Source organism: Gambusia affinis, linkage group LG02 (genome assembly GCF_019740435.1).
Source record: "Gambusia affinis linkage group LG02, SWU_Gaff_1.0, whole genome shotgun sequence".
Lineage (NCBI taxonomy): Eukaryota > Metazoa > Chordata > Actinopteri > Cyprinodontiformes > Poeciliidae > Gambusia > Gambusia affinis.
The window spans coordinates 278,730-303,407 of NC_057869.1; the positions used below are offsets into that span (position 1 = coordinate 278,730).

General features: G+C 46.3%; 1 protein-coding gene across 2 annotated transcripts in view; it reads right to left on the reverse strand.

The window, feature by feature from the left end:
• The window catches only part of LOC122823320 (transient receptor potential cation channel subfamily M member 1-like), a 24,954-nt gene extending 1,476 nt beyond the window's left edge, over positions 1-23,478 (reverse strand). Inside the window, exons 1-28 of one of the 2 annotated variants that reach the window (XM_044102811.1) lie at positions 23,308-23,478; positions 19,559-19,635; positions 18,389-18,581; positions 18,091-18,304; positions 17,800-17,924; positions 17,049-17,220; positions 16,164-16,338; positions 15,587-15,710; positions 12,521-12,593; positions 12,346-12,446; positions 12,117-12,275; positions 11,911-12,045; positions 11,440-11,490; positions 10,675-10,815; positions 10,567-10,596; positions 10,191-10,483; positions 9,751-9,979; positions 9,335-9,463; positions 9,124-9,261; positions 8,001-8,129; positions 7,675-7,926; positions 7,241-7,415; positions 5,703-5,723; positions 3,463-3,607; positions 3,123-3,325; positions 1,817-1,949; positions 1,374-1,717; positions 1-610 (exon numbers count right to left, since the gene is read on the reverse strand). The exon at positions 1-610 is cut by the window's left edge and continues 1,476 nt beyond it. In XM_044102811.1, coding sequence (XP_043958746.1) covers positions 123-610; positions 1,374-1,717; positions 1,817-1,949; positions 3,123-3,325; positions 3,463-3,607; positions 5,703-5,723; positions 7,241-7,415; positions 7,675-7,926; positions 8,001-8,129; positions 9,124-9,261; positions 9,335-9,463; positions 9,751-9,979; positions 10,191-10,483; positions 10,567-10,596; positions 10,675-10,815; positions 11,440-11,490; positions 11,911-12,045; positions 12,117-12,275; positions 12,346-12,446; positions 12,521-12,593; positions 15,587-15,710; positions 16,164-16,338; positions 17,049-17,220; positions 17,800-17,924; positions 18,091-18,304; positions 18,389-18,581; positions 19,559-19,635; positions 23,308-23,391 — 4,533 coding nt within the window. In that variant the 5' untranslated portion in view covers positions 23,392-23,478 and the 3' untranslated portion in view covers positions 1-122. Of the gene's footprint in view, positions 611-1,373; positions 1,718-1,816; positions 1,950-3,122; positions 3,326-3,462; positions 3,608-5,702; positions 5,724-7,222; positions 7,416-7,674; positions 7,927-8,000; positions 8,130-9,123; positions 9,262-9,334; positions 9,464-9,750; positions 9,980-10,190; positions 10,484-10,566; positions 10,597-10,674; positions 10,816-11,439; positions 11,491-11,910; positions 12,046-12,116; positions 12,276-12,345; positions 12,447-12,520; positions 12,594-15,586; positions 15,711-16,163; positions 16,339-17,048; positions 17,221-17,799; positions 17,925-18,090; positions 18,305-18,388; positions 18,582-19,558; positions 19,636-23,307 lie in introns of both variants that reach the window. The other variant, XM_044102802.1, reaches the window with a different exon arrangement.
• Positions 23,479-24,678: the final 1,200 nt, after the last annotated feature.

The following is a 24,678-nucleotide window of genomic DNA, read 5'->3' on the forward strand; positions in this document are numbered from 1 at the left end:
GTTTTTCTGTAACTTCCTGTTTCCTGTTTTGCTGCAGAAACTTAAATGTTTTTTACTCTGAAAAAAGTAGAAATAGAAAAACCTCTAGAACCCGAGAGGCGGAAGACCCTCTGGATCTGGTTCTAGTTCTGGTTCTGGTTCCGTCTGAACACTGACACCAGGTCTGTGACACTGCTGGAGGGGCGGGGCTTCTCCTCTTCCTCACGCCTCTTCGTCCTCTTGGTCGCCTGGTTACTGCTGAGACTTTTGGATCGGAGGCTCGGGTACTTCCTGTCTTCATCCACCAGCAGCTCCTCTTCATCAGCATCTGGTTCAGGAGCCGGAGGCCTGGCTCCCTCCTCTTCATCAGCGCCCTTCATCGTGGGGGGAGGTGGACTGTGGAGCGCCCCCTGTTGGGCATCTGGAGACAATAAATACTGCATCGCCTTGTCCAGGGGCCCAGAGGACCCGGCCTGCAGCCGGCTCCTCTGGGCCGGACCGTCGGGGTCCGCCGGGCTGCCGTGACGAAGAGGAGAGGCGGGGCCACACGGCGAGATCAAGATGTCCACATTGGACAGAGACTGTGTCCTGTCCCTCACACTGGAGACGTCCAGACTGGAAGCGAGATCGCCTGGAACCAGAAGGAGGCGTTCAGACCGGGTTCCTCATTGATTCAGAAACTCAGAACCAGCGCCACCTTCTGGCCAAAACACAAACTGTTTCAGAAATCACATCTAGTCACAGATTTTAGTAACTGTTTTAATCCAAGTCTAAATATAAAGGAGAGAAATTCAGTTTAACTGCAGGGTAACCAGGAGGAACCGGAGGGAACCGCAGGGTGAGGGAACCAAATTCAGTACAAACCTGGAGGAACCGGGAGAAATTGGGAACATACCAAGCTGTGTATCCCATAGCAACAGTGACACCTGATGGTTCCTTGTTGCTTGGACTTTTAGTTTCTCTGATTTTCACTTTAAAAACCTTGTGTGTATAGAGCAGCTGTCTTGTGACTAAAGGTTGTTGGTTCAATTCCTGCTTTATCCTGTTACATGCTGATGTGCTGCTGAGCCCCAGGCTGCTCTCCGATCTGTGCATCGATTGTGACTCTAGAGTGAAGAACTTTGAGTGGTCAAAATGATTTGAAAGCACTGTAGAAGTTCAGTCCATTCACCGTTTGATTTGGGTTCAACTCTTTGTTTTGTTTTGTTTTGTTTTGTTTTGTTTTGTTTTGTTTTGTTTTGTTTTGTTTTGTTTTGTTTTGTTTTGTTTTGTTTTGTTTTGTTTTGCTGTATGTCTGTCCCTACCAAATAAACTAATTCAAATTTTGTTCAGCTCTTTGTGTCCAGCTGTTCTGTGAAGCCCTAAATGAATTCATAAACGTCACGTTTCTGTACCTGCTGTTTTTGCCGTTTCTCTCTCTGGACTCGGCTGGACTTTCTTTTCCTCGCCGTCCGTCTGGTCGTCGTGGTCCAGCTGGTACCGGTACAGGCTGCAGCTGCCGACGCTGCCAACGCTGCCATGCCGCATTAGGCCGGGCGGGTCGAACACCGACGAGCCCCCGGAGCGTGACCGGACCAGCTCGGCCCGGTCCACCCCGGCCAGCTTCTCCAGGGCGTTCATGGTCCGGCCGGAGAAATCCTCCAGCTGGGCCAGGCGCAGGTCCACCGTCTGCAGCGACGCCTTCATGGAGCGCTGCCGCTCGTTCACCTCCTCCAGCCGCATCGCCATGTTCTCCACCCTGCAACGCCCAGAGACGGTCAGCTGCTGAGGGGTCAAAGGTCAACTATCAGCTCAGAGCTACTGCTGTACTGGAGGTCAGAGGTCAGTGGGTGCTGACCTCTCAGCTGTGACTCTGATTCGCTCGTTGTTGGAGGACTGCTTCTCGTCTTCTTTCTCTCTGAAGTATTCCTCCACACATTGCTCCTCGAACTCGTACAGACTCTTTATCTCTTCTGCGTTCAGAACCAGTTCTGACCAAGCAAAACACAGAAACCTGGTTTTTATAAACTGTTACTGTCATGTGGAGGATCACATGTTGTGATCAAGTTGTAGATTTAATGGAAAAAAAATCAAAGCTTAAAAATAAAACAGGGAACCCAGGGAGCCAGAGAAGAACAGAAAACACGTTAACCAGGAAGCAAACAGGCAGCAGAGAGAAGAAAGGAAGTTATACTGGAATTAAACTGGGTTAAGCAGGAGGAACCAGCAAGGAGGAACTGAGAAGGAGGAGCCTAAGTACTGGACGGCGAATGCTGAACAAAGTCCTGGGTTGAGCTAACGGGCTGACAAGCTAACTAGCAAAATTACTCTACCAAAAATAAGGAGACATAATAAAACTAGAGTAACTAAGAAAAGGACTAGAAACAAGTAATAAACATAACTAGAATCACTGAGGAGGAACTGATGTAGAACTGGTACTAACAGAACTACAGAACACAAAGAAAACCTGAAACTAACTGAGAGATCCTGACAGGTTCTGGATCCTCTGCAGTAACTTCACTGAACAAAGCAGAAACGTTGAAAGCAGAGACTCAGTTCAAGACGTCCTGATTCTAAAGCTGCTTTTATTCTCCATCAGCTGAGCCTGATAAACCTGCAGGAAACATATTTACCCACTGCAGGAAACTGTTTCATGAGTTTTACTTTTAATACAATTGATCTGGAAAAGATAAGGCAATAAGACTCTTCACCCTACTGGCCTCTGGGAGGCGCTACAGGAGCCTCTGCTGCTGTTTTCTCTTGTACACAGCAGCAACACATGAGCTGCTGTGACTCTGTGCACTCAGAGTCTGTTTACGCTGACAGTTTTAGCATGTTGTAAATATTTTTGTTATTTTGTGTTTTTCATGTCTTTTAGTTTTTTATTTCAGTCTTTAACAGAATCAAACCATATTTTTCTCTGCATCATTTAAAGTTTTGACTCATTTCTTGCGTTTGAGTAAAACCGTGTTGATGTGTTGCTGCTCTTACTGCAGGTGAGGAATTTATCCATCTTTCTATAAACTCACTTTCTGTGCTATGTTCATAGAACTGATTTATTAGTGCTTCTGTGATCCTGGGCCAGAGTCTGAGTCTGCAGCCAGACTAACCCTAACCCAGCAGCTGATTAAATGATGTTTTCTCGGGTTCTTAGTGGTTCTTACGGAGCCGGCGGGCGCGGTCGTCCCGCTCCCCCTCCGGCCTTCGCCTGCAGGTGCAGCACAGCCTCTTCAGGGTGATGTAGACGTGGGGGAAGACGATGAGGGGCGGCGGCAGGATGGGGCGGTCGTGGAAGGTCATGATCAGCTGGTACCGCTGGAACTTCCACACCTGGTTGGAGATGGACTTCACCTCAAAGAAGGTGTTGCTGTGGAAGAGACGGTTGCGATAGCAGCAGTGTCTGGAAATGCGTCTGAAATATTTATGCTCCATATAAAAGCATCTGGTCTGACTGAAAGCAGCGTTCTGCTGTCCTCTGTAGATCCTGTTGAAGGGTGAACTCACTTGAAGACGGCGATGAGCAGGTTGACCAGGAGGATGTTGGCCACCAGCAGGTAACACGCCATGATGGCCGGGGTCAGCCAGGCTCCAGGAATACATGGAGGAAGCTTCTTCCCGTCTTCATCATACATGTTGTCTCCACATGGAGCTGAAAACACAGCCGGATACGTCAGAGCCAGCTCCTCTACAGTCTTCATGGACGGACCGGAGATTCCCTGCAGCTGAAGGCCGACGTGTCATCAGGAACGATGCCTGGTTCTGCTTGTTCTCATCAGAACCGTCAGTCACCTGACTTCTCTCTGGACTCACCTTCTCAGCTAGCATCTTTCCATCCGTTGGTCTCTTTCTACTATTATTGATCCTTCAGGCATCCCAGGACCAGAGGAAAACATCTGAGACTATTTAAAGCCTCCATGTAACTTTGAGCTAGAAGGAAGTCAGAGTACCTGGAGAAAATCCCCACCTGAACAGGGAGAACAAACTCCACCCAGATAGATGTCGACAATCTGATTCCTTTGAACGGTTCTTTGCCAGAACAAAACTCTTTGCTTGCTTATGATGAGCTTCACACATGGCAGAAGCTGTTACTAAAGAATTTAATTTAAAATTAGATTTATTTAATTGGTGAATAAATAAAATACATGTTTTGGTCAGATGTCATGGCGGCTCTGATGCAGGAGGATGAGGAGGGCCTCCTTCCTCCTGCATATGGTTACCTCACCATAACTGACCTTTATGACCACAATTTATGTTTCTGCCAAAGAAACTCTTTCCTTGACTGTTTGTTACATTTTGTTTCTATTTTTAAAATAGCAGTAAAATGTTAACACTAGGAATATTTAACATTTATATTTGTATATTTTACCCTCCACTGGCTGCCACATTATTGTGATGGAGGAGTTTTAGTGTCCCAGTGATCCTGGAGCGCCGCTGTTCATGACCCTGGTAAGGCAGCCAGATCCTGGGAGAGGAACCAGACAGAGCGCAGCCTCAAGACCCTTAATGATGATGGAGAGTCTTGGGTTCAGCGCTCCACCCTGGAGCCAGGCATCTCACAAGGGGGAAGCAGTACAGAACCAACACTCTTTACCGCCAGGGCTGCCCTTTGTCACCGATTCTGTTCATTACTTTCATGGACAGAATCTCTGGACCAGCCAAGGTGTTGAGGGGATCCGTTTTGGTGGCCTTAGGATCGAATCTCTGCTTTTTGCGGATGATGTGGTCCTTTTGGCTTCATCAGGTCGTGATCTGCAGCTCTCACTGGAGCGGTTCGCAGCCGAGTGTGAAGCGGCTGGGATGGAGATCAGTGCCTCCAAATCCGAGGCCATGGTCTTGAGCCGGAAAAGGGTAGAGTGCCTTCTCCGGGTCAGGGGGGGTGTCCTGCCCCAAGTGGAGGAATTCAAGTATCTCAGGATCTTGTTCATGAATGGGGGAAGAAGGGAGCGGGAGATCGACAGGTGGATTGGTGCAGCGTCTGCAGTCAAGCGGGCGCTGTACCGGTCCGTCGTGGTGAAGAGAGAGCTGAGCCAAAAAGCGAAGCTCTCGATTTACCGGTCGATCTACGTTCCCACCCTCATCTATGGTCATGATCTTTGGGTCATGACCGAAAGAACGAGATCACGGATACAAGCGGCCGAAATGGGTTTTCTCTATTTTATAAAAGTATAGAATATTTTTTTCCATTGTACAAACTGCACTAATAGCCATGATTAAAATTTTTGGGTGAACTTCACCCACAAGAACTATACATATGAAATTATGTTAAGGATAAAATGGCTTTGAAATGCAGATGATTTCAGTGATTCTGAAGTAACATTAGTGAAGTCTCATCACTAATGTTGGCCCAACTAGGATTTGAACCAAAGACCTTCCACCCATCAACAACATTAACTCTTTGGATTTCAGATTTTCTCCCACTTAAATGTCTTTTCTGTAATATTCAATTCTGCTTATAATTTGTTGTGAATAAAAGTTTCTGTTTGTGACAAAATTCAATTAGAAAATATGGTTGTTGTGTAACGTTTGGTTCTGTGGAACCAGAATATAAAAATTAACTTCAAACCCGATCAGCTACAAGAACGGAGTAGGTCAGAAATATTCCCTTATTTTGAAAAGCCTGTGTTTGATCAGCATAAATTGTCTGGAACAAGCTGATTACATAAAACAAAGAGTGAATCAGACTGGACTGAGAAGCTTCAGCCACAGTTTGACAGAAAACAGCAGAAATGTTCATATTTGCTTACGGTTAATTTCCATGGCATAAACTGTCCATCGGCAGCAGAGGAGAGGCAGAAGAAACACATCATTAATCTGAGACAAACACTGACAAGTCACTTCTTAACAAACCAGTTCAGATCAAAGTGTCTGCCAGGTGAAAATGAGGCAATGCTGCCACCTGCTGTCCATGTTTGCATCAACATCAAGAACATCTTTAGCTGCGAAATATTTCTGGAGAACTTTTGTGATCAGATGAGGAAGGAAATGTTGCTCAGGTTTGAAGCTCTGCAGACAGATTGAGCTGATTTTATCTGAAACCAGCTGGTGGATTAATCTGGGCTTGTTTGGGTTCATAATCTGGATTTTTTGTTGATTCTGTGGTTAGATCAGGTTGTTTACGCTCTTTGGTACTTTAGATGGTTTCTTCTTTATGTCTAGTTATTCTTTGTTACAGTGAGGTTCATTTTGTTTGTTTACTTGCCCTTTGTGCCATTCTGTCTCTCTCTCCTCACCTGCAACCTGTTAGCCAATCAGCTCGCTCCATCGCTCACCTGTCCTCCTCACTGGTTTGTTCAGCTCTGGTTCCCATTTTTCTTTTGTAAGATTAATTTTTCATCATTTCTATATAAAAATACCAAATTAAGTCAAATCCATCACTTCTGCATTTCGGTCCACAAATCATGACAGATAACTGACAAGAAACGTTTGGAAGGTTCTGCCGGGTCCGTTTTACCAGCGGAACCACCAGGCCGGGCTTCTTAGCTGATATCTCCTTCCAGTTTTGTCTAGAGCCACTCTGAGCATTGACCTCTGACCTTTGACCTCTTCCCTCCAGAGCTGCTGCTCCTGAAAACCAGATCCACTGGATCTACTGAGACCAGTAGATCCAGTGGATCCAATGGAGCCATTCTTGTCCCTTCCTGACGTCTCCCAGCGTTGTCATTATTATTGTATAGTTACGCGTGTGTGTGTGTGTGTGTGTGTGTGTGTGTGTGTGTGTGTGTGTGTGTGTGTGTGTGTGTGTGTGTGTGTGTGTGTGTGTGTGTGTGTGTGTGTGATGTAACTTTAATGCTAGGTCAGTCTTCAATGTCACATCATTTTATTGAACTGAATTTTCTGTTTTTGACTTGAACTCAGACTTTGTTCTACTGATGCTGTTGGAAATGTTTATTTAGAAAGTTCTCCAGTTTAAACAATAAAAGGGATTTCAAGTTTACTTTACAAACAGGTGAAATTCAATGCAGGTATAGAGAATGTTTGCTGGTTCTTAACTGAATACAGCAGCCGTGTTTGAGTTGCTACTGCCCCCTGCTGTGCAGAGGAGCAGAACGGCGAGGATGAGCGAGAAGATGAGGTGAGCGTCGGAAAAGAGAAGGTGGAGAGAAGTGGCAAAGAAGGAGAAGTTTTTATGCACAGAAGCAACATGAAGAGCAGGTGGGAGACGATGAAGACCAAGATGGAAACAGATAGAGACTGGAGGTCAGGAAAGGAAGGGACCACATGACCGGGATGGGGGAGGCTGAGGGGAGATTAACAGATGGCTTACTATAGACGCTAGTCTTACGGTCTATGGAGTCTGCAAACACTTCTCCGTAGATCATCCAGTACGGCATGTAGAAGATGTTCCTAGCCAGGCGCCATGTGGGTTCCTCGTCCGGATGGAGGATGGCCTGCCGAGCCACCCCAAAACTCATCAACACCACCAGCATGATGACTACGAAGTACAGCATGTCAATCATCTGGAGACACGCAGGAGACGGATGACAAAAACTTGAGAAATTTAAAGCTACAAATTCAAAATTCCTTCTTTATTTAGAACTTTGTGATGCTATAGTTCTGTGCTAAATCCTAGTTCCCTCCAAGAATCCACATCTTCCTGTAACCTTTGAAAGCAGTCTTGATCAACAGCCCTGTGGGGTTTCTGAATGTCTTCTCAGTCCACTGTGTGGCGTCAGAGCCTTGGTTAAAGGTACACATCACATCCATCTGGCTCCCTACCATCTTGCCGATCATCATGACGTAGGGGCCCAGGTACTTGTTGACTCCAAAGATGTCAAGGACTCGAATGTACCAGAAGATGATGTCAACACAGTAGATGACTCGGCCATAGCCCATGGAGGGCTCGCCCTGGAGCCGCAGCAGGAGGCCAAGCAGGAAGACAGAGATGGCCACCAGGTCAGTGATGTTCCAGTAGTCCTCCAACCACACACTGATCTTCTGTTTCAGCTTCCCTGGCTCGGACATGAGGATCTAACAGCAGAAAGACTGTCAGGGTTTTCAGCCAAAGAAACACAACGGTCATGATCTCACTGAGAAACCTCTACCTGTCTGACTTTCTCCAGCCCCAGGGTGATAATGTAGGAGATGACTATCCACTCCTGCAGAGAGGGCCAGCGTTCCATCTTCACCAGGATGATGTAGTTATAGAGCATGAGGTACACCAGGTATGAGATCTGAAACACAGAGTTCATCAGCACAAATTAATCCAGTTCTTCAGTTTAGGTGACTCTGACAGGACATAAGGGTCAAATCTGGGAAAAGAAATTGACCAGTGGTATGAATAACAATCTTCAGACAGTTACAGACATAAAGTTGTCCACCCATCAGACACAGTCTCCCGCTAAAACATGACACCCAGTTTGGAGTCTGGGTTGGGGAGTTTACCAGGATGTTTGTGAAAACCCAAGTGGCACCTTAATCAAATCCTTGATGAACCTGATTCCTTTTAGTGAGAAGAAATATCTCCACTCAAAGGACCCTCAGCCCGACAGAAGATCATTTGGAACATAAACATAAATCCAGAGCTTCCCCTTTCAGTTTGCTCTCTCAACACCAGAACAGACTAGAGTTCTGCCCTCACAGCTCCGCCACATCCTGCCAAACTTTGGAGCACGAGAACCAGACACAAGGAGTTCTTGACTGCAGGCAGAGACCCTTTACTGGTGGATGGAAACATTTCATGTTATTCTGATTTCAAACCTTAGAGGAGCTGACTCTCCTTTAGGCTGCTTCATGCGCCGCTCCTCACTCAACGTTACATCTTACAGAAACCCAACGGGCCGTGTTATGGATTCTGCCGCTGCTTCGAGTTTATCTGACATCTAACTTCAATGGCAAATAAACATATATTTTATTCTGAAAACACAAACAACTTAGTCACCGGATATTTAGTATAACCCAGCTTTCAGCACTCTTGCAATGTTCTTGCTATCATAATTTCTCCCAGTCTGATTATGCTGGTGTGCCACTGCATGTGTCAACATGAGTTTCTTCAGTCACAAACCTGAAACACACTTCAGGTTCTCAAACCTTTGTTGAAAGAGGAAGCTCTCCATATATGAGATGAAAACCATACAACACAAACTGAATGTTTCTGATTTACGAGTGTCCAGTCGCTATCACCAAACAATAAAACAAGTTTCTCTCTTCAAGGTGAAGTGAACTCGCCGTGTTGAACCAGAACTTGGTGAAAGGGGCGTTGTAAAACTCGTAGATCTTCCTCCCAATGGGAATCCTTAGGTTCTTCTTCTGGTTCTCTTCTTCATCTCCTTTCTTGGACATTGTGTCAGCATTGGAGGCGGCATCCTGAAAACGATAAACCGTGACTCCAACTGCTTTGATAATGGCATTAACAACATCTACTCTGCTTGTTCTGTACCTTGTTGGATTTATTCTCATCTTTAGTTTTCCCAGTAGTGTTTTCTTTCCATGAATGGTGAGAAGTTTCATCTCCAAGTCTGAATTCAAGGAGCAGGATGGCGGGGGGGAAAATAATTCCTAAAATTACCTGAGGACAATTCAAAAAAGGCAAAAGGTTAACAAAACTAAGACTCCTACTACACAGTGATGAACAGAAAAATTAGCAAACAACATGGTCTCAAAATGCTGGATTTGAGGACACACAGTCTGAACGATGACAAACCGTTCAGACACACCTAACATGATCTCTGTGAGGATGGGCAATGAGTCATAATGTGGAAGCACTGCTGGAGTCCCTCAGGTTGTTCTTCAACTTTGTTCATGAGAAAAATGTACGTACGGTGTACGTGTTACTGTCTGTGTTTCCTGTTGTACCTTCAGGCTGTTGCTCTTGCCCATCCTCAGGCAGCCCATCCACATGTCAGTCAACAGCATCTGGCTGCAGGTGTGAGCGATGAAGTCTCTGTGTTTGGCAGCTACAGCCAGCTTCAGGCAGGTGGAGTTACTCCAGTTCTTCAGCTCATAGGTCAACATCTTCATGGCTAACTGCTCGTCGTGTTTGTACGACTGATCCAGCAGTTCGTAGGCCAGCTGACCAAACTGCCTACACAGAAACACAGCGCTGCCATTTTCATGCTATGTACAACAATGCAATTTTCACAGCATGTTCCTAACAGATCAACAGCCATGAGTCAGCCTGGAGTAGGAGGTGGACCTGACCGCTGTCCTGAAACACTGGCTTCATTCAGAACCACAGAACCACTACCAGGAACAGAGCTTGTGGTCCCAACATATGGAACCAGACACGGACTCACTTGGAGTTGTTCTCCAGGTCCTGGTAGATGTCGTCCACCAGCTCGCTCTGGGAGGATTCATGGGCCATGGCCTTGTAGAGCTTACAAGCCACCAGAGCTTTGGCCATGGCCTCTTCGCCCCGCTGCCACAGGAACAGCGCCATCTTCTGACGCTTCATCAGCACAGCCCACACCATGAGCTCATGGAAGGGATACTGGAACCTGCTGACCTCAGGGTCATCCACATCGATGTCCACCTCCTCCTCCTTCTTCTTGTTCTTCTTCCCTTTCCCCTTTGGCCGCGGCTCATCGTCCTGCAGACAGAATTCAGAGTAGCTGACCGACTCTTCCTCTCTCTCACCCTCTCCCTTTCAGACCGGCAGTGACGCCTCCTCACCTCCATCCCAAGCAGCTTCAGAGCTTTGGGCTGCAAGACAAAAACATGGAGATGAGCCAAAAGATCAGACTGTTCAGGGGTCTGCTGAGGTTCTCTTTCCTCACTCACTCGTTTCAGACCATACAGGTTGTTATACAGGGTCCTGAAGTTTTTCCTGGTGTAGTTGCAGCGGTAGGCCCCCCCCATTAGGAACTCCAGAACCAGCCCAATGTCGATCAAGGTTATCTGGTAATCTGGAGGAAGATTCCCCTGAAACACACATCAGTCACTTTAGTGAAGGAGGACATCAATCTGCTGCTCTGCTCTTCTCTTTGGACCACAAGGTAACATGTGAAACATCTGCTGCCTGAACAAACCCTCCAAGGGAAACTGGCACCCTAAGGCACCGAGGGGGAACCAGAACCTAACGGACCTGAAGAACTCTGGGATTACAGCTGGAATGAGGAGTTTATGCTGATCTAGTTTCCTCCATTTCAGTTCTGTCCATCATCTCCACTCTGTTATTGTCTGTCCAGAGGACATTGTCTGTCCAGAGGTTTCGTCTCTCCTGACCTCAGGCTGGTGGCTTTCAGTGCTATGACCTTTAACCTTTGTGCTGTTAACTGCGGCCTGTTAGTTTCTCTGAGCTGCATGCTGTGACCTCTGCCAGCTGAAGAGATGTTTTCTCGCTGGATAGTAACAGGCCTCAGATGGTTTGGAGATGACCTTTGACCCTTCCCAGGCTGACAGCAGCAGCTGCTCATGTGAGCTCAGTCCTGGCGTTGCGCTGGGCTTTGGACTCTGGATGTGACTGAGCGGTGTAACAATCTGGAGCTCAGAGGAAACCAGTGCGTTTGCTCAGTGGGGAAACTGGTCACCAGTAACAGCACTCACCTTCTTCACGTCTCGAACCACAAAGTGGAGCGTATTCGCAGGACCCAGCTTCTGCAGAAACAAAGACAGTTGGAGGTTGACCTTTTCCGGTGGCTGTGACCCTGAACATTAGTCACCCTTAATCCCTGAGTTGGACCATCAGCCAGCGAGCGACGACTCTGTAATCTGAGAGTAGCTGCTGTTGTTTTAAAAGCTTTGCATGTGGTTGGACAGATTAAGGTTAAAACAGCAGGAGGACAAAACAAAGAGCTTTTATCCTTAGATTCAATTTGTCTGAATAAAACCTCAATTTGATTCAACAACAGATTTACTGTAAAACTCTCAACATCTAAAAGCTTTTCAGGTTTAAGGGCAGTCATTCATGTCAATAACTGATCAATAAGCAGGATGTGTCCCCCTGTGTGTCAGTCAGCCATGTTTCTGCCAGGTGGAGGGTTTTCTGGCACAAGGAGTTTCCAGATGTGGCCTCACCGTGTTGTACAGCTCTTCTAACCGCGGGATCGTCAGGAAGTGATGGATGTTGACGCCATTTTCAATCAGGAGCTTCACAAAGTCCACCCGGTCCAGAACCAGAGCGTCCATCATGGCCTGTTCCAGGGAGTTCACCTGTACAACACGAGACTTCGTCAGACCGTGGAACCGGCTCCGGGGTTCTGATGGACCAGGTTCTCTCTCACCCAGCTGAGCAGCTCCAGTTTCCGCGGGTCGGTTTCCTCCGGCGGTTCCGCTTTGGCTTTCCCTCCTTTGCCTTTCTTTCCTCTGGCTTTTCCTTTTCCGGCCGGTTGGCGCTGCGCCGCCGGGCTTTTGGGCCGGTCAGCCGCCACGGCGCCGGAAGGCTGAGAAACAGAAATGTTGAGGTCAGAGATGAGGTCAGACGGACAGACCGAGGAACGCCGAAGTGCTCACGGGCCAGTGCAGGCCGTAGACGAAGATCTGGCTCCGAGCGATGTCCACGCGGTTCCAGGCCAGGGCCAAACTCAGCTGGTCGGACGCAGAAGCGTTGGTACCTGAAGAGAATCAAGATGGTTAGGTTGACCGCGTCTGGATGAAGAACGCCTGCCGTCTTCATCGCCATGGTTACCTTTGAGCAGGGCTGTGAGGATGGACATCTCAATGTCCTGCTGGCCCTCTGAGCCCATCCTGAACACGGTGATCTGCACAGAGACACAACCAATCAGGACGCCACTTCCAGCCGCTCAGTCAGCTTCCTGCACAGCATCAGAGCAGCTCTTCCTCAGAATGAGCCAATCACAGAACAAAGCTCTTTACTTCAAAAGGCCTTGAGCGAATGTTGATCTACTGGGATTTTAACCCGCAACCAGGGGACTGAGGACGAGGAAAGCAGGAAGCCTCACCTGGAGCCAGAGCTGTCAGGTAGAACAGCAGTGGCTCCATGCTGAACCTTTAGAACCTGAAGATCTGCTGATTCTTCTGGAGGATTTCTGTTGGACTTTTTAAAGGACATGTTTGGACTAAAGTTGTTCTGAAAGCAAACATGCCTGTTGGAGCTGCCTGCGTTCTGTGCAGGTCATGTGATCCTGTTAATCTGACAGCAGATCAGTTTAATGAAGTGATGCTCCGATTGTTTTACATGCTGGTCGGTCAGCTGCTGCAGCTGCTGCAGTGGGATTGTGGGATTAAATAAATGGACAGAACAATCTCAGTTAAGTGCTGCATGAAATGTAAAACCTTTATCATTATGCTAATGTTGCAGTGAACGGGTCAGAACCGGCTCAGATCCAGGACAGTACAGACTCGTCGTCCCGGAGTCACATGGAGCTGCTAGCTGAAGGCTAACAGTCAGACTCCCAGTTTTAGAAACGATGCTGCAGCTGTGCGGCTGTGCAAACTGTGCTAGTTCTGATGTTGACGTTGGAAAAACTTTCTATTTATATTTTCATAACATAAAAATATAAATTCAGAATAAAAAACCCGCCTCGCCGCTAAACACAGAAAAACTGCAGAGAAACTTCTGACTTTAACTTGATCATTCTGCTAAAAGCCCGGTTCGGTTCACTACAGGCAGACTGGGTCGGTACCACCGACTGAGAGAAAGAATATCTGATTTATATCAGACATCCTGATACAAGACCCGGTACCACCCGGTACCACCCGGTACCACCACCCGGTACCACCCGGTACCTGCTGACTGTTCGCTCTGCTTCTCCTCAACGTTTCTACCAGGCGGGTTAAAGCTGCTGGAGGTTCTGGGCTGTAAACTGAAGTTACTGCAGAACCTCAAGTGTTAAAGGAAGATTCGGTCCAATTAGAGTTCATGAAATAATCATCAGAGAAAATATTGGAGCAACAATCAGAACCGCAGCAAGAAGACACACATGAATCTAAATGTCTCCACAGCATCAGAGGGACTGACAGGGGATTCCAGGTGACTCCAGGTGGATTCCAGGTGACTCCAGGTGGATTCCAGGTGACTCCAGGAGATTCCAGGTGACTCCAGGAGATTCCAGGTGACTCCAGGGGGATTCCATGTGACTCCAGGGGGATTCAAGGTGACTTCAGGGGATTCCAGGTGACTCCAGGGGGATTCAAGGTGACTTCAGGGGATTCCAGGTGACTCCAGGGGGATTCAAGGGGACTCCAGGGGATTCCATGTGACTCCAGGGGGATTCAAGGTGACTTCAGGGGATTCCAGGTGACTCCAGGGGGATTCAAGGTGACTCCAGGGGGATTCCAGGTGACTCCAGGTGGACTCCATGAGATTCCAGGTATCTCCAGGGGATTCCAGGGGGACTCCAGGTGGATTCAAGGTGACTCCAGGTGGATTCCAGGGAGACTCCAGGTGGATTCCAGGTAGATTCCAGGGGGACTCCAGGTGGATTCAAGGTGACTCCAGGTGGATTCCAGGGGATTCCAGGGAGACTCCAGGTGGATTCCAGGGGGACCCCAGATAGATTCCAGGTAAATTCCAGGTAGATTCCAGCCCAGCAGCTGTTCCTCCAGGGCCGGCCCAAGGTAATATGGGGCCTTGGACAGAACCCTGCGGCCCCTAAGAACCTCAGCATCACTAACATGTTTAAATGTCGATCAGGTGAATCTGTGAGAGAGAGACCAGGTTTATTGGCCCAGTTTAAAATCAATCACTGATTATTGGTTATTGGCTGTGATGTATTTGTGAACAAACAAAGATTACACCATGTTGTAGCCATGGTAACAACAATCAAACTATCAAGATGAATCTTTAAACTCTTACAAAGCAAACGTCCTAATTAAATCCTAACTGTAAATGTCTGGAGGCCCCTGAATGTAACACTTTTATAACAAATTTATGTCAAGTCATGATTTCTTGGTTAATGAGAAGTTGTCATAAAGACATTTTGAATAATGTCAACTTTGTATTAAAATTAAAGAGAAAACTCAGGACCAAAACGAGGATCATGACTCCGAGGTTAAAGGATATGAACACACTTTTCAGGACGTACCTTAGATAAAAGCTATTAAAGGGATTTACAAGCTGTTGCTTGATGCCATTTTGTTCTACTAGCCCTTAAAGATAATGTAAACTATGGGCCAGCTGTATTTTGGCATTAATAAATGGAATTCAGCAATTCAGCTCACAGACTCTTCAACCTGATACATCAAGAACTTAGCTTGGAGAAAGGATAATTCTCCACACTATGCAGACACGTAAGTGTGTCTGTGTGTGAGTTTGTCGCATTGTGCACTTTAGGCCTTATGTGGATCAGATCCTCTGTTTTTGTGGGCCGTGGCCATTGTGTTCTTGTGGATTATTTTGTGGGTTTGCTAGTTTTACGATGCGTTGATGTGGTTAAGCTCCTGTGTGTCTTGTGCAGAAATAGTTTTGTGCGTACCCTCCGATAACATCCTCTGACTCTGCCAGGGTGTTTTCCTTGGATTGCTGATACTCATGGGAAGTGAGGACTGAAACACGTGAAAACTGAAAACATTCCTGCTGGTTTTGATAAGATGGTGTCAGAACCAGCAGAGAACCTGGGGGAGGGGTGTTATCTGTTTTCTGTGTGAACAGGACAGGAGAAAGGACTTCTGATGTCAGGAGGATGAATGATGACACAGACAGGGTGATGAGAAGGAGATTTATTGCTGCAGCAGTGAAGGGACTGAACAGGACGATGCAGCCATTACAACAGGTAGAGCTTTGCTGTCCTACCAGAGCCTTCTTCTTCATGCACTCCATCACCATCTGGAAGATCTGCTGCGCCTGGCTACGGCTATAGTTGAAAGTTTTCTGGATGGTGACCAGGAGCTGATCTTTGACACTCTCGTTCACCAGCCTACAGAGGTAGAACAGGACACTGAGGAGAAACCAGGAGGTACGTTGACATCTTGAGGTAATATTGTGTTTGAGAATACAGCGGCTTCTCAGGTCTGCAGCTTAAAATGGAGGTTTCTCGCAGAACTGACAAGATGAATGGTTTCCAGCATCATAGAAGGGGACAAAGGGCAGGAATCAGGAACTGATGATGACAGAATGCATAGAAAGACTTGAGTTAAAGGGTGGAAAGGCCAGCTGTGGTGATGCATGTTAGTAGAACCAGAGGTCAACTCCTGAGATCTGCTGGAGTTCCTCACTGATTGGCATGATTCCCCCGATTCGGTGGTTGTGCATAAAATCCTTCGCTGTCCACCTCAGGTTATGTCTGCACAGCCTTTAAGCATCATCACACACACACACACCTTGAAAATTACCACTAACAAATACACCAAAGCAGCAGAGATGTTCTCACCCGTCCTCTTCGCAGTATCTGTGAGCAAAGGAGATGATGTCAGAGGCCCGGCCGCTGCCGTCACAAACCACAACCGGGACAGGTGGTTCCTCCTTCAAACTCTCCAGCACAATGGAGATGACATTAGGACCCCCCTCTAGGATCAGGCAGACCACCGGGACACCCTGGCCCAAACCTGGCAACACAGCAAAGCACCTGTCAGGATGACTCCCAAAGCCACGCTCAGACTCAGATGGGAGGAGAAAGGAACTCTCATGAAACTAAAGACGAAGTAATGGAGGATCGTTGGTGAAAACAGGATCTGCTTGTGGAAGGTCTGACCAGTAAGTATAAATATTTCATCAGATCTTTCTGCCTTCCAGGAACAGAACTTTACAACTGCCCATGGCAAACAGAATGTCTTTTTCTATGATGTTGTGATTATATCAGTGTGTTTTATTCTATGATTGGAGAACCAAAGGAAAGGCTCTTTTTTCCCTTGTAACTCTGAGGCAATGTAAACATGACCCTTTACCCCCATTTAAAAACTCCTCAGCTGTTCTGTGGACATTAGATCATAATACAAAGGAGGTTGAGTAGTTTCACTGATTTCCTGACATTGGATTGAAAGACTCTAGAACCTTCCTTTGGTTTTGTTTGGTTGGTTTTATGTTGATGGGTCTGTTCTGTCTCTGTCTGGAGGGTTGGACTCTCGTTTGGGTTTGCCTGGTTCTGTGGGAGTTGAAGGAAGGGGTGACAGCTGAGGCTCCCCTTGCTGTCCCTGCCTTACAGACACCTCCAGGCATAGGATGATAAAGGGAAACCCCGCAGATCACCTGACCAGTCACATGAGTAGAGGAGAGTTAGCAGGCCAGGGAGGGGTTTCTGCAGGGTCACATGACTCACGTGTGTTGATCTTCTGCAGGGAGACATGTTTCTCCAGCTGCCGGCGGAGGCGGACCTCAGCTCCATATTTGCCGGTGGTGCCATTGTCGGATAGGATGAAGTGAGAGTGGCTGCTGTTCAGGACCGACAGCTTGCTGAGCGGGTTGGACATGGTCTGATAGGGGCGTGTCACCTGAAACACAGCAGCAGGCTCCCATTAGAGGTTATCATGGTGACATTAATATCATCAATATCAATGAATTTAACACTTTTACATCCTGGTCACTTCAAACTCAGCTGTTAGCATCTAGAGTGCATACTGAAGATGCCAGCATCCCAACCAAAGACCAAACCCAAGGTTCTCCGGGTCTTCTTCCTGAAGGTACCTTGAGATCTGGTCCATTAACACCTGACAAAGAGCTGCCTGGCAGACCCCATGCTTCATCCTCCACAATCTGTCAGGAATCTGGACCCAGCTAATGAGGCCATGGGAGGAGCTGCACAGTACCTTCTACTCCTCCCATGATACCCTAAGGGCCACTAGCTCATGTCCTCTACAAACCCAACAAAAATGGAAGCAAATGAACTGAGGATGAAGAGAATCTCTCCCTCAGTAGAAATGAACAGACCATTAGGAGATATCATTCATGACTGTCTACTAACAGCCAATCAGAGAAAGCTACCACCAGACAAGTCCACCACTGAGTAAACAAAGGCAGAAGCTCAGAGATGCTCTGAACTTGTCCACCTGATTTAATCAGACTCTTCTTACATCTTTCCCAATCAGGTCCTCTTTGTTTTCGACAATTCCCCAGGGTGCGATGCCGATGGCGCAGACCTTTCCTCTGGACTTGGATGAATGGTCTTTGAGAGCGTCTCCAACATGTCGAATGACCCCTGCAACAGCAGACGGAGGGAGCTCAGCAGAATCAGAGTTAATATAATCACACTTCTCTCTTGGTTTGGTTCTGCTGTCATCAGGTCATCAGGTTTTCATCCTGGGTATTTGTGGCAGTGACAGGCACAGTGATAGATATTAGCCTATTGGAGCTGAGTGTTGCACCTGTGCTGACTCCTCCTGTGAAGATCCAGGCTCCAGTGGTGACAGCGGCCTTGATCAGCCCCCTCCCAAAGACCTGCTTTAGTTTGGGGGGCAGGTCGAAGTTCTGCAGCCCTCCGTGGACGGATATGAGTAGTGTAGGCAGCTCCAGCTGCCACTCCTTCACCATCAGGTGGAGCAGAGAGTCTGGCTTGGAGTCATAGGAGACCCTGATGTACTGCAGGACAGAGACAGCATGAAGGGGAGAGAGTCAGTCTGAGCTGCTACCATCATCATAGTAACCGGGTCTGCTCCGTGTTACCATGGCCTTGTTGACGTGTCCTCCGCCCTGGAACTCCAGGACTCCATAGGCATCGGTGGAAAAGGTCTGGGTGTGTTTCAGGATACTCCATCTCTCTGCAGGCTGGACATCCAACTGAACCAGCTGGCCCGTCTCCTCCACTGCCCCTGGATGGATGGGGGGGTGCTGCGCCACCAGCTGGCCACAGCTGCACCTACACAGTAGGGAGAAGACATCCGCTTTACCTCACACTAAAGGCAAGTTTATTTATGAAGGACCATCATGCAAAAGAAAACTCACTGTGTCTCACTGACTAGAAATTTGATTTTAAAACAAAAAATAACTAAAACAGAACAAAAACTTCCATCCAAAGATTATTATGCCTGTAAGAGAAGAGCTGACTGTCTTTGACCTTCAACCCCTCATTGATGATCAAGGAAACACGCACTAGTCTTTGGCTCAAACCTGAAGTCAGTTCAACTGCATCATTCACTGTTCAGTCCGCTTCAACCCCACTCCAGTCCATTTCACAATAAAATCCGGTCCACTGGGTGTGAATCCTAACCGACCTCTGACCTCTGGTCCTCCAGACCTCGGTCTGGGTTTGTTTGAAGTGAACTTTGGTTTCTGTCTGAATGTGAACGCCAAGTGGATCAGAGACCGCATCAAAAGTAGGAAGTGGACTAAAGCGCAGGGCATTCTGGGTAAATACAACCAAAGCTAACGTGCTAGCCTAGCGCTAGCAGCAGAAATGTCTCCTGGTCTTCAGCCAAAGACTAAAGAGAAATCCTCCAACACTAAAATCTGACGCCTCCATCTTGTTTCCATCTGGTGAAGAATGAAGTTGCTCTCAGTGTCTTCAGAGGTTTTTGTGTGGTTTCCTTCAGTGGTTGTTGGTGCAGCGCCCCCACAGGCCAGGAGGGGAACAGGTGGGTTTGACTCAGAGCCACAGCAGCTGCAGGTGGAGCAGATGTTTTCAGATTTTAGCTTCCCTGCTTTGCTCCACCTTAAGGAAATCTCTCAATATGAGAAGCTGCTCTGCTTTATCCAGGACTGATTTCTTCAGTCACATGACTGAAACTCAGAGGAGATCAGCACCATGTGACCTGGTCAGCTGACCGCCTTGCTCAGAGCACCTGAGCTTCTCTTCATCAACACAACAGTATAACAGAGATCTGTGCATCGTTTCACCTGCTGGCATCTTTGCTGGGAATGATCTGGATGCATTCTCTCTTCTGGAAGGTTCTCTCGATCCACGCTCTGTGAACCTGCAGCAGGAAACACCAAGCAGAGGTTAAGGTGTTGCTGATCTGAATCGCTCCAGACTCACCATGGCTGGTTATAATAACTACCGTTTATTCAGAAAGCACTTTTCACAGACATAAGATCCAAACAAATGTTAAGAATACAGAAAAAAAATATAGACACTGAGACCTACGAAAAATAAATGTTTTCAGTTGGTTCTTAAAATCCTCCACAGAGAAAACGAAGCTGCTGGAGCAAACTGGTCCCAGTCACTGACCAAACTGGTCCCAGTCACTGACCAAACTGGTCCCAGTCATGGACTGAAAGGCCTCTATGTTTGTCTGAGAGCTGCAGAGTTCAGTAGCTGACTCAGCCAATCAGGAGCCTGGCTAGTTAAAGCCGTTGCCAAGGTGATAGGAAGCACGAATCATTTTCTCTAAGTCGGCTTTGGAAGCCATCTTCTGTATTTTGAAAATGTTTCCTCAATGAAACAAGAACAGGAATTATCTGGAGTTTGACCTGGAATTTGGCTGCTGGGCCAGGAGGCGACTGACTGATTTCAGGGAACTGGGAGTTTGTATCCCGTGGTGCTGGAGTTCAGTCTTGTGGGGAACTTTCTTTTCCACCAGGGGGAGCCATTAGGTCGAGGTCTGTTGGAGGATCGGTTCCGTGAACCTGGGCGTAATCGGCGTCATCATCTCCAGCATAAACGGAGCGGGCGGCCATTAGAGTGTTAACCTCTAATGGTACTCTGAACTAAATCCTTAGTGTTTCTTGTCTGCGTTTTCGAGCTACCTGAATTATTCTGGTGTCTTCTTGCAGGTTCCCCTCTCATGGTACCGTGGAGAAAAATCCCTGAAGAAACCTGCATACAGATCCAAGAAGAAGACCGGTGGAAAACTTTCTAGACTGGCTGTGATCCGCTCCAGGTTGTCCATCTACCTGCCCGTCCTCCAACGATTCTCCCATCAGAGGCCGCAGGGAACCCTCCGCCCCTCGAACCCCGGACTGGACTCCTCCTTCCTCCTGTCAGCTCCCCAGGCTCTGGCTTCCCAACTTCAGATCCCCCTCTCCAGCGGACGCCCCTCACCAATCCTGTAAGGTCGCTCCCGAAGTAGTTTTGGATTTAGTTCTGCCTACCACTAACCTTTCTTCTCCCCTGCTCTCAGCACAGGACGATTCTGTTCCAGTAGGACCAGTTCAATCACAGATCAGACCGAATATCTGTTTAATCAGAGAAATAAACTTTATTCATCTGATTTTTTTTCTCTTCACCTCCTATTTTGTATCTTTGCATGTGGGTCAAGTGTGTAGCTTTAGACATGACGGTATGAAAGTCTTACTGGTTTTTAAAACCAGAATGTTACTGGAAGACAGAAGCTGATGTGCTGGTCTTTGTTTTGCTGTTAAACTTAAATAACAGGAAGATTAGAAACAAATAGCTGGAACACCAGAGTTCCTCCTGCATGGAGGAACGGATCATTTCTGGGAGTTTCAGGGGTTTTTCATTCCTCCATTCAGTAAAAAAATACAGAGACTGGCCCTTTAAATCCACATGCTCCTCAACTACTACGTGTTGTGTGTGTGTGTGTGTGTGCGTGTCAATCTCCACTTTGTTAAATTAATGGATTACTGTCTGAATGGAACATGAGCTGCAGTGTGATTGTCTGTTTCACGTGAACAATGAAGCTGCACAGAAACCATCATCATCATCATCATCATCATCATCATCATCATCATCATCCTCACATGGTGGAGGAGTGACTCAACAACTGCATACTTAAGGGGAGAAAATGATTAATCTTCAGTGAAATTTAACAAAAACATGTTTATTCTTATTTTTCAGCTAATTTGTTAGATTTTTTTATATCTTCTGATTGTTGTTGAGAACAAAAACATTTGCTCTCTTCCTCCTACTTGGAGCTGGACTCTTGACTCCGAGTTTCGTGACCCGTTTGGTTCGGACATTTTCAGCTCTGACTGAACCTGCATCCTGCTGAGGAAGAGGAGGACCAGGTGGAACCTCAGGTTCAATAAACCAGTTCACTCCAAATGGACATAAAGAACCTCAGGAGAACTTGAGAGAATTTCAGCAGAACTCCAGTGAAGGTCCAATAATGTGAGCAGATCAGAGGAAAACTGAATCCAGAGCCAATGAGTTCAGATCATTTCTGAGACCCGTCAGTCCCAGTTTGTTGACTAATTGGGAGCACTGGGACATTTCTCAAATCAAAATCAAAAACATTAAAGATCTGCTGCTGTTGTATCAACCTTCCAGAACTCTCAGGTTCTGGTTCTGGTTCTGCTCTGCATCCCCAGAACCAGAACCAAACGAGGAGAAGCAGCATTCAGCATCTATGCACCAAAAATCTGGAACAAACTTCCAGAAAACTGTAAAACAGCTGAAACACTGACTTCCTTTAAATCTGGACTAAAAACCCACTTGTTTAGAGTTTTACTTGAAATGTAAAATCTGACTTGATGTTGTGTTTTTAATGTTGATTCTATGTTTCATTGTATTTTTGTGTTTGATTTGATGTAAAGCTCTTTGAAATGCCTTGATGCTGAAATGTGCTATACTAATAAAATTTGATTTGATTTTGATTTGATTTTGGTGGTTAATCAGGACAAAATATGTTGTTTTTTGGGTTATTTTGTCCCTATATTTTAAAATATTTTAGTTTCATTACACTTTTTATTATGAAACTTTGCTAAATAGATGTTAGCGATATTATGTTGGATTGAAGCTGTAATAACTGTGTAATATTAGTGTATATGAATCATATCCTATCATTTCAGTGACCTGTGCAGTTTGGTGACACATTGTGGCTCATTTAATAAAGTCAGTCATACAGCAGATTAATGCACAAAAAGAGTTGTGATGATCTGTATTAGTTTTTAATTTAATTTAAATAAAAACATGTTCCCTCTGCCTGATACTGTTTTATTCTTACAAACCTCTGTATTTAAAATATTTTCTAACAGGTAGGATATTCTAGTAAAGGATTAGTGCAACATCTACAGCTTTTCATTTTAAACTGGTAGGATGTTCAGATACAGGAAGTGATCTTCTTGTGGTTTCGTCATGGATAGAAATTGATCCAATGCTAAGCTAACCATAACTGCTAAGCTTCCACTTCAGTCACTCAGATAATCTTATCCAATATATTTAACATTAACAACCAGTTATAGTTTTCTGATTGTAAACATGACGGTAGCAGCTTTGGACGGGTAGCACCGACAGATAGACTTGGCCATCTATCCGTGCTCCTGTAGGAAAATCTGACGAGGTAGCACAGATAGACAGAACGGCGGCCTGAGTCCATGTCTGAACTGAAGTCCAGTCAAAGTTTGGACTCATCCTGGTTGGGATGCTTAGAGATCTGAGCAGACCTAATGTAACTGAAGAACCGTGGGAAAGAGAGTTGGACCAGAACACCAAGGAGATGCAGAGATGGAAATGGTCAGACAGAACCAGTGCTGGGGTTCTGCTGTCAGGTCCGTATCGCTCCATCATCACCATAGTAACTAGAGCCATGACAACAAATCCGGTCCAATCGGACCCCAACCAGATTCCGGTCCAGTGTGAACTGGACCAATGTGATTGGACCGGAGGACGTCTGGTCCAAACTGTTTCCAGAAAACGCAGAAACTGTTCCATCCCTGCACCTTCTGGTCTCTCTGCAGCATCTTACCCTCTGGGATCCAGAAGACACGCTGCGCTTGATGGACGAGCGTTTCACTGACCCATCGGTTCCTCTGCGTCCTCTGCTGTCCATCACGGCATCACAGTTCCTGCAGCAGCATCCTGAATGTCCAGTGTCCTCCTGCCTGTCCTTTCTGTCCTCAGCTCAGCGTCTCGCTCTGTAATCTGGATTAGTGGCGCTGTGGGTCGGGCTTTTTACCAGATCAGCTGAAGTTCTTCCTCTGTGGCTCTGGATGAAAACACATCATTGTTTTTTATATTTCCTTCAGCCGGGAAATTCAGAAGCTAACAGCACCACCTGCTGGGTTTAGAACAATTCTAATTATAATAAGAACAAAATCTGAGTGAATCAACATTAGGCAGAAACATTGAATCCACGTTGAACTTGACATTGAAAAGAAATTGAAAGCAGTTGGTAAGTCTCATGTTGAATCAAAGTTTCTGTGGGGATTTGGTTTTCTGTGTCAGTTTAGTTCTTGTGTTGTCTCGTCGGACCCTGATTGTTCCCAACTGTCTTTCGTTTCCCCAACTGTCTTTCGTTTCCCTTGATTATATACCCACCTGTGTCTCTTGTTCTCTGTCAGGTCCTTGTCATTTCTGTTGTGTCATTGTCAGAAATATGTCTGACCTCTTTGTCTCTACTGACCTGTGCTGCCTGGATTATAAGCCATCATTTATTCACTACATCCTGAGTCCTGCTGTCTTCCATCCTCACCAACTGCTGCACTTCATGACAGTTTCAATCATCCCTGACTTTGTGTCAGTGATGATTGAATGTGGATCTACATGCACATTTAGGTTGATTTTATATTGAATGAAAGTTAAGGAATCAATAATCATTCATGCACGTTGTTGGTCTGATAGTTCTACATCACAGCATACCGTTGAAAGTTTCTTCACTTCTTATTGGCTGATGATGGGTATCATGTCATTCATAATTATCTTACATTACCATATTTCCAAAAATGTGTTTACACAAGCTAAAAAATGACAACATGGCATTAATAGAACATTTTATTTAAGAAGACAGGCATAGATCTGTAAACATATTTGACTCCTTTTTGACTGTCAGAACAACAGCCTGTTGTCCAGGAGGTCCAGTCTGGTACCGGTACTGTATGGATCGGAACAAGTCGGGCTGACCCAGGTCTGACTCTGGTTGGCATCACTTTGGTTCCTTCCTCCCGTTCTGGCACATAATGAAGCCACTTCTTGACAGTTTCGCCCTGGTGAAAAATAAATACACTAACTACGTTAAATTTTAGTTTACTTGAGCAAATTTTAGGTCAGACTAATGATGAGTAAATTTTAAGGTCACTTAGGATTCGTTAACTTAAAATGTTCTATTTTGGAACAATTA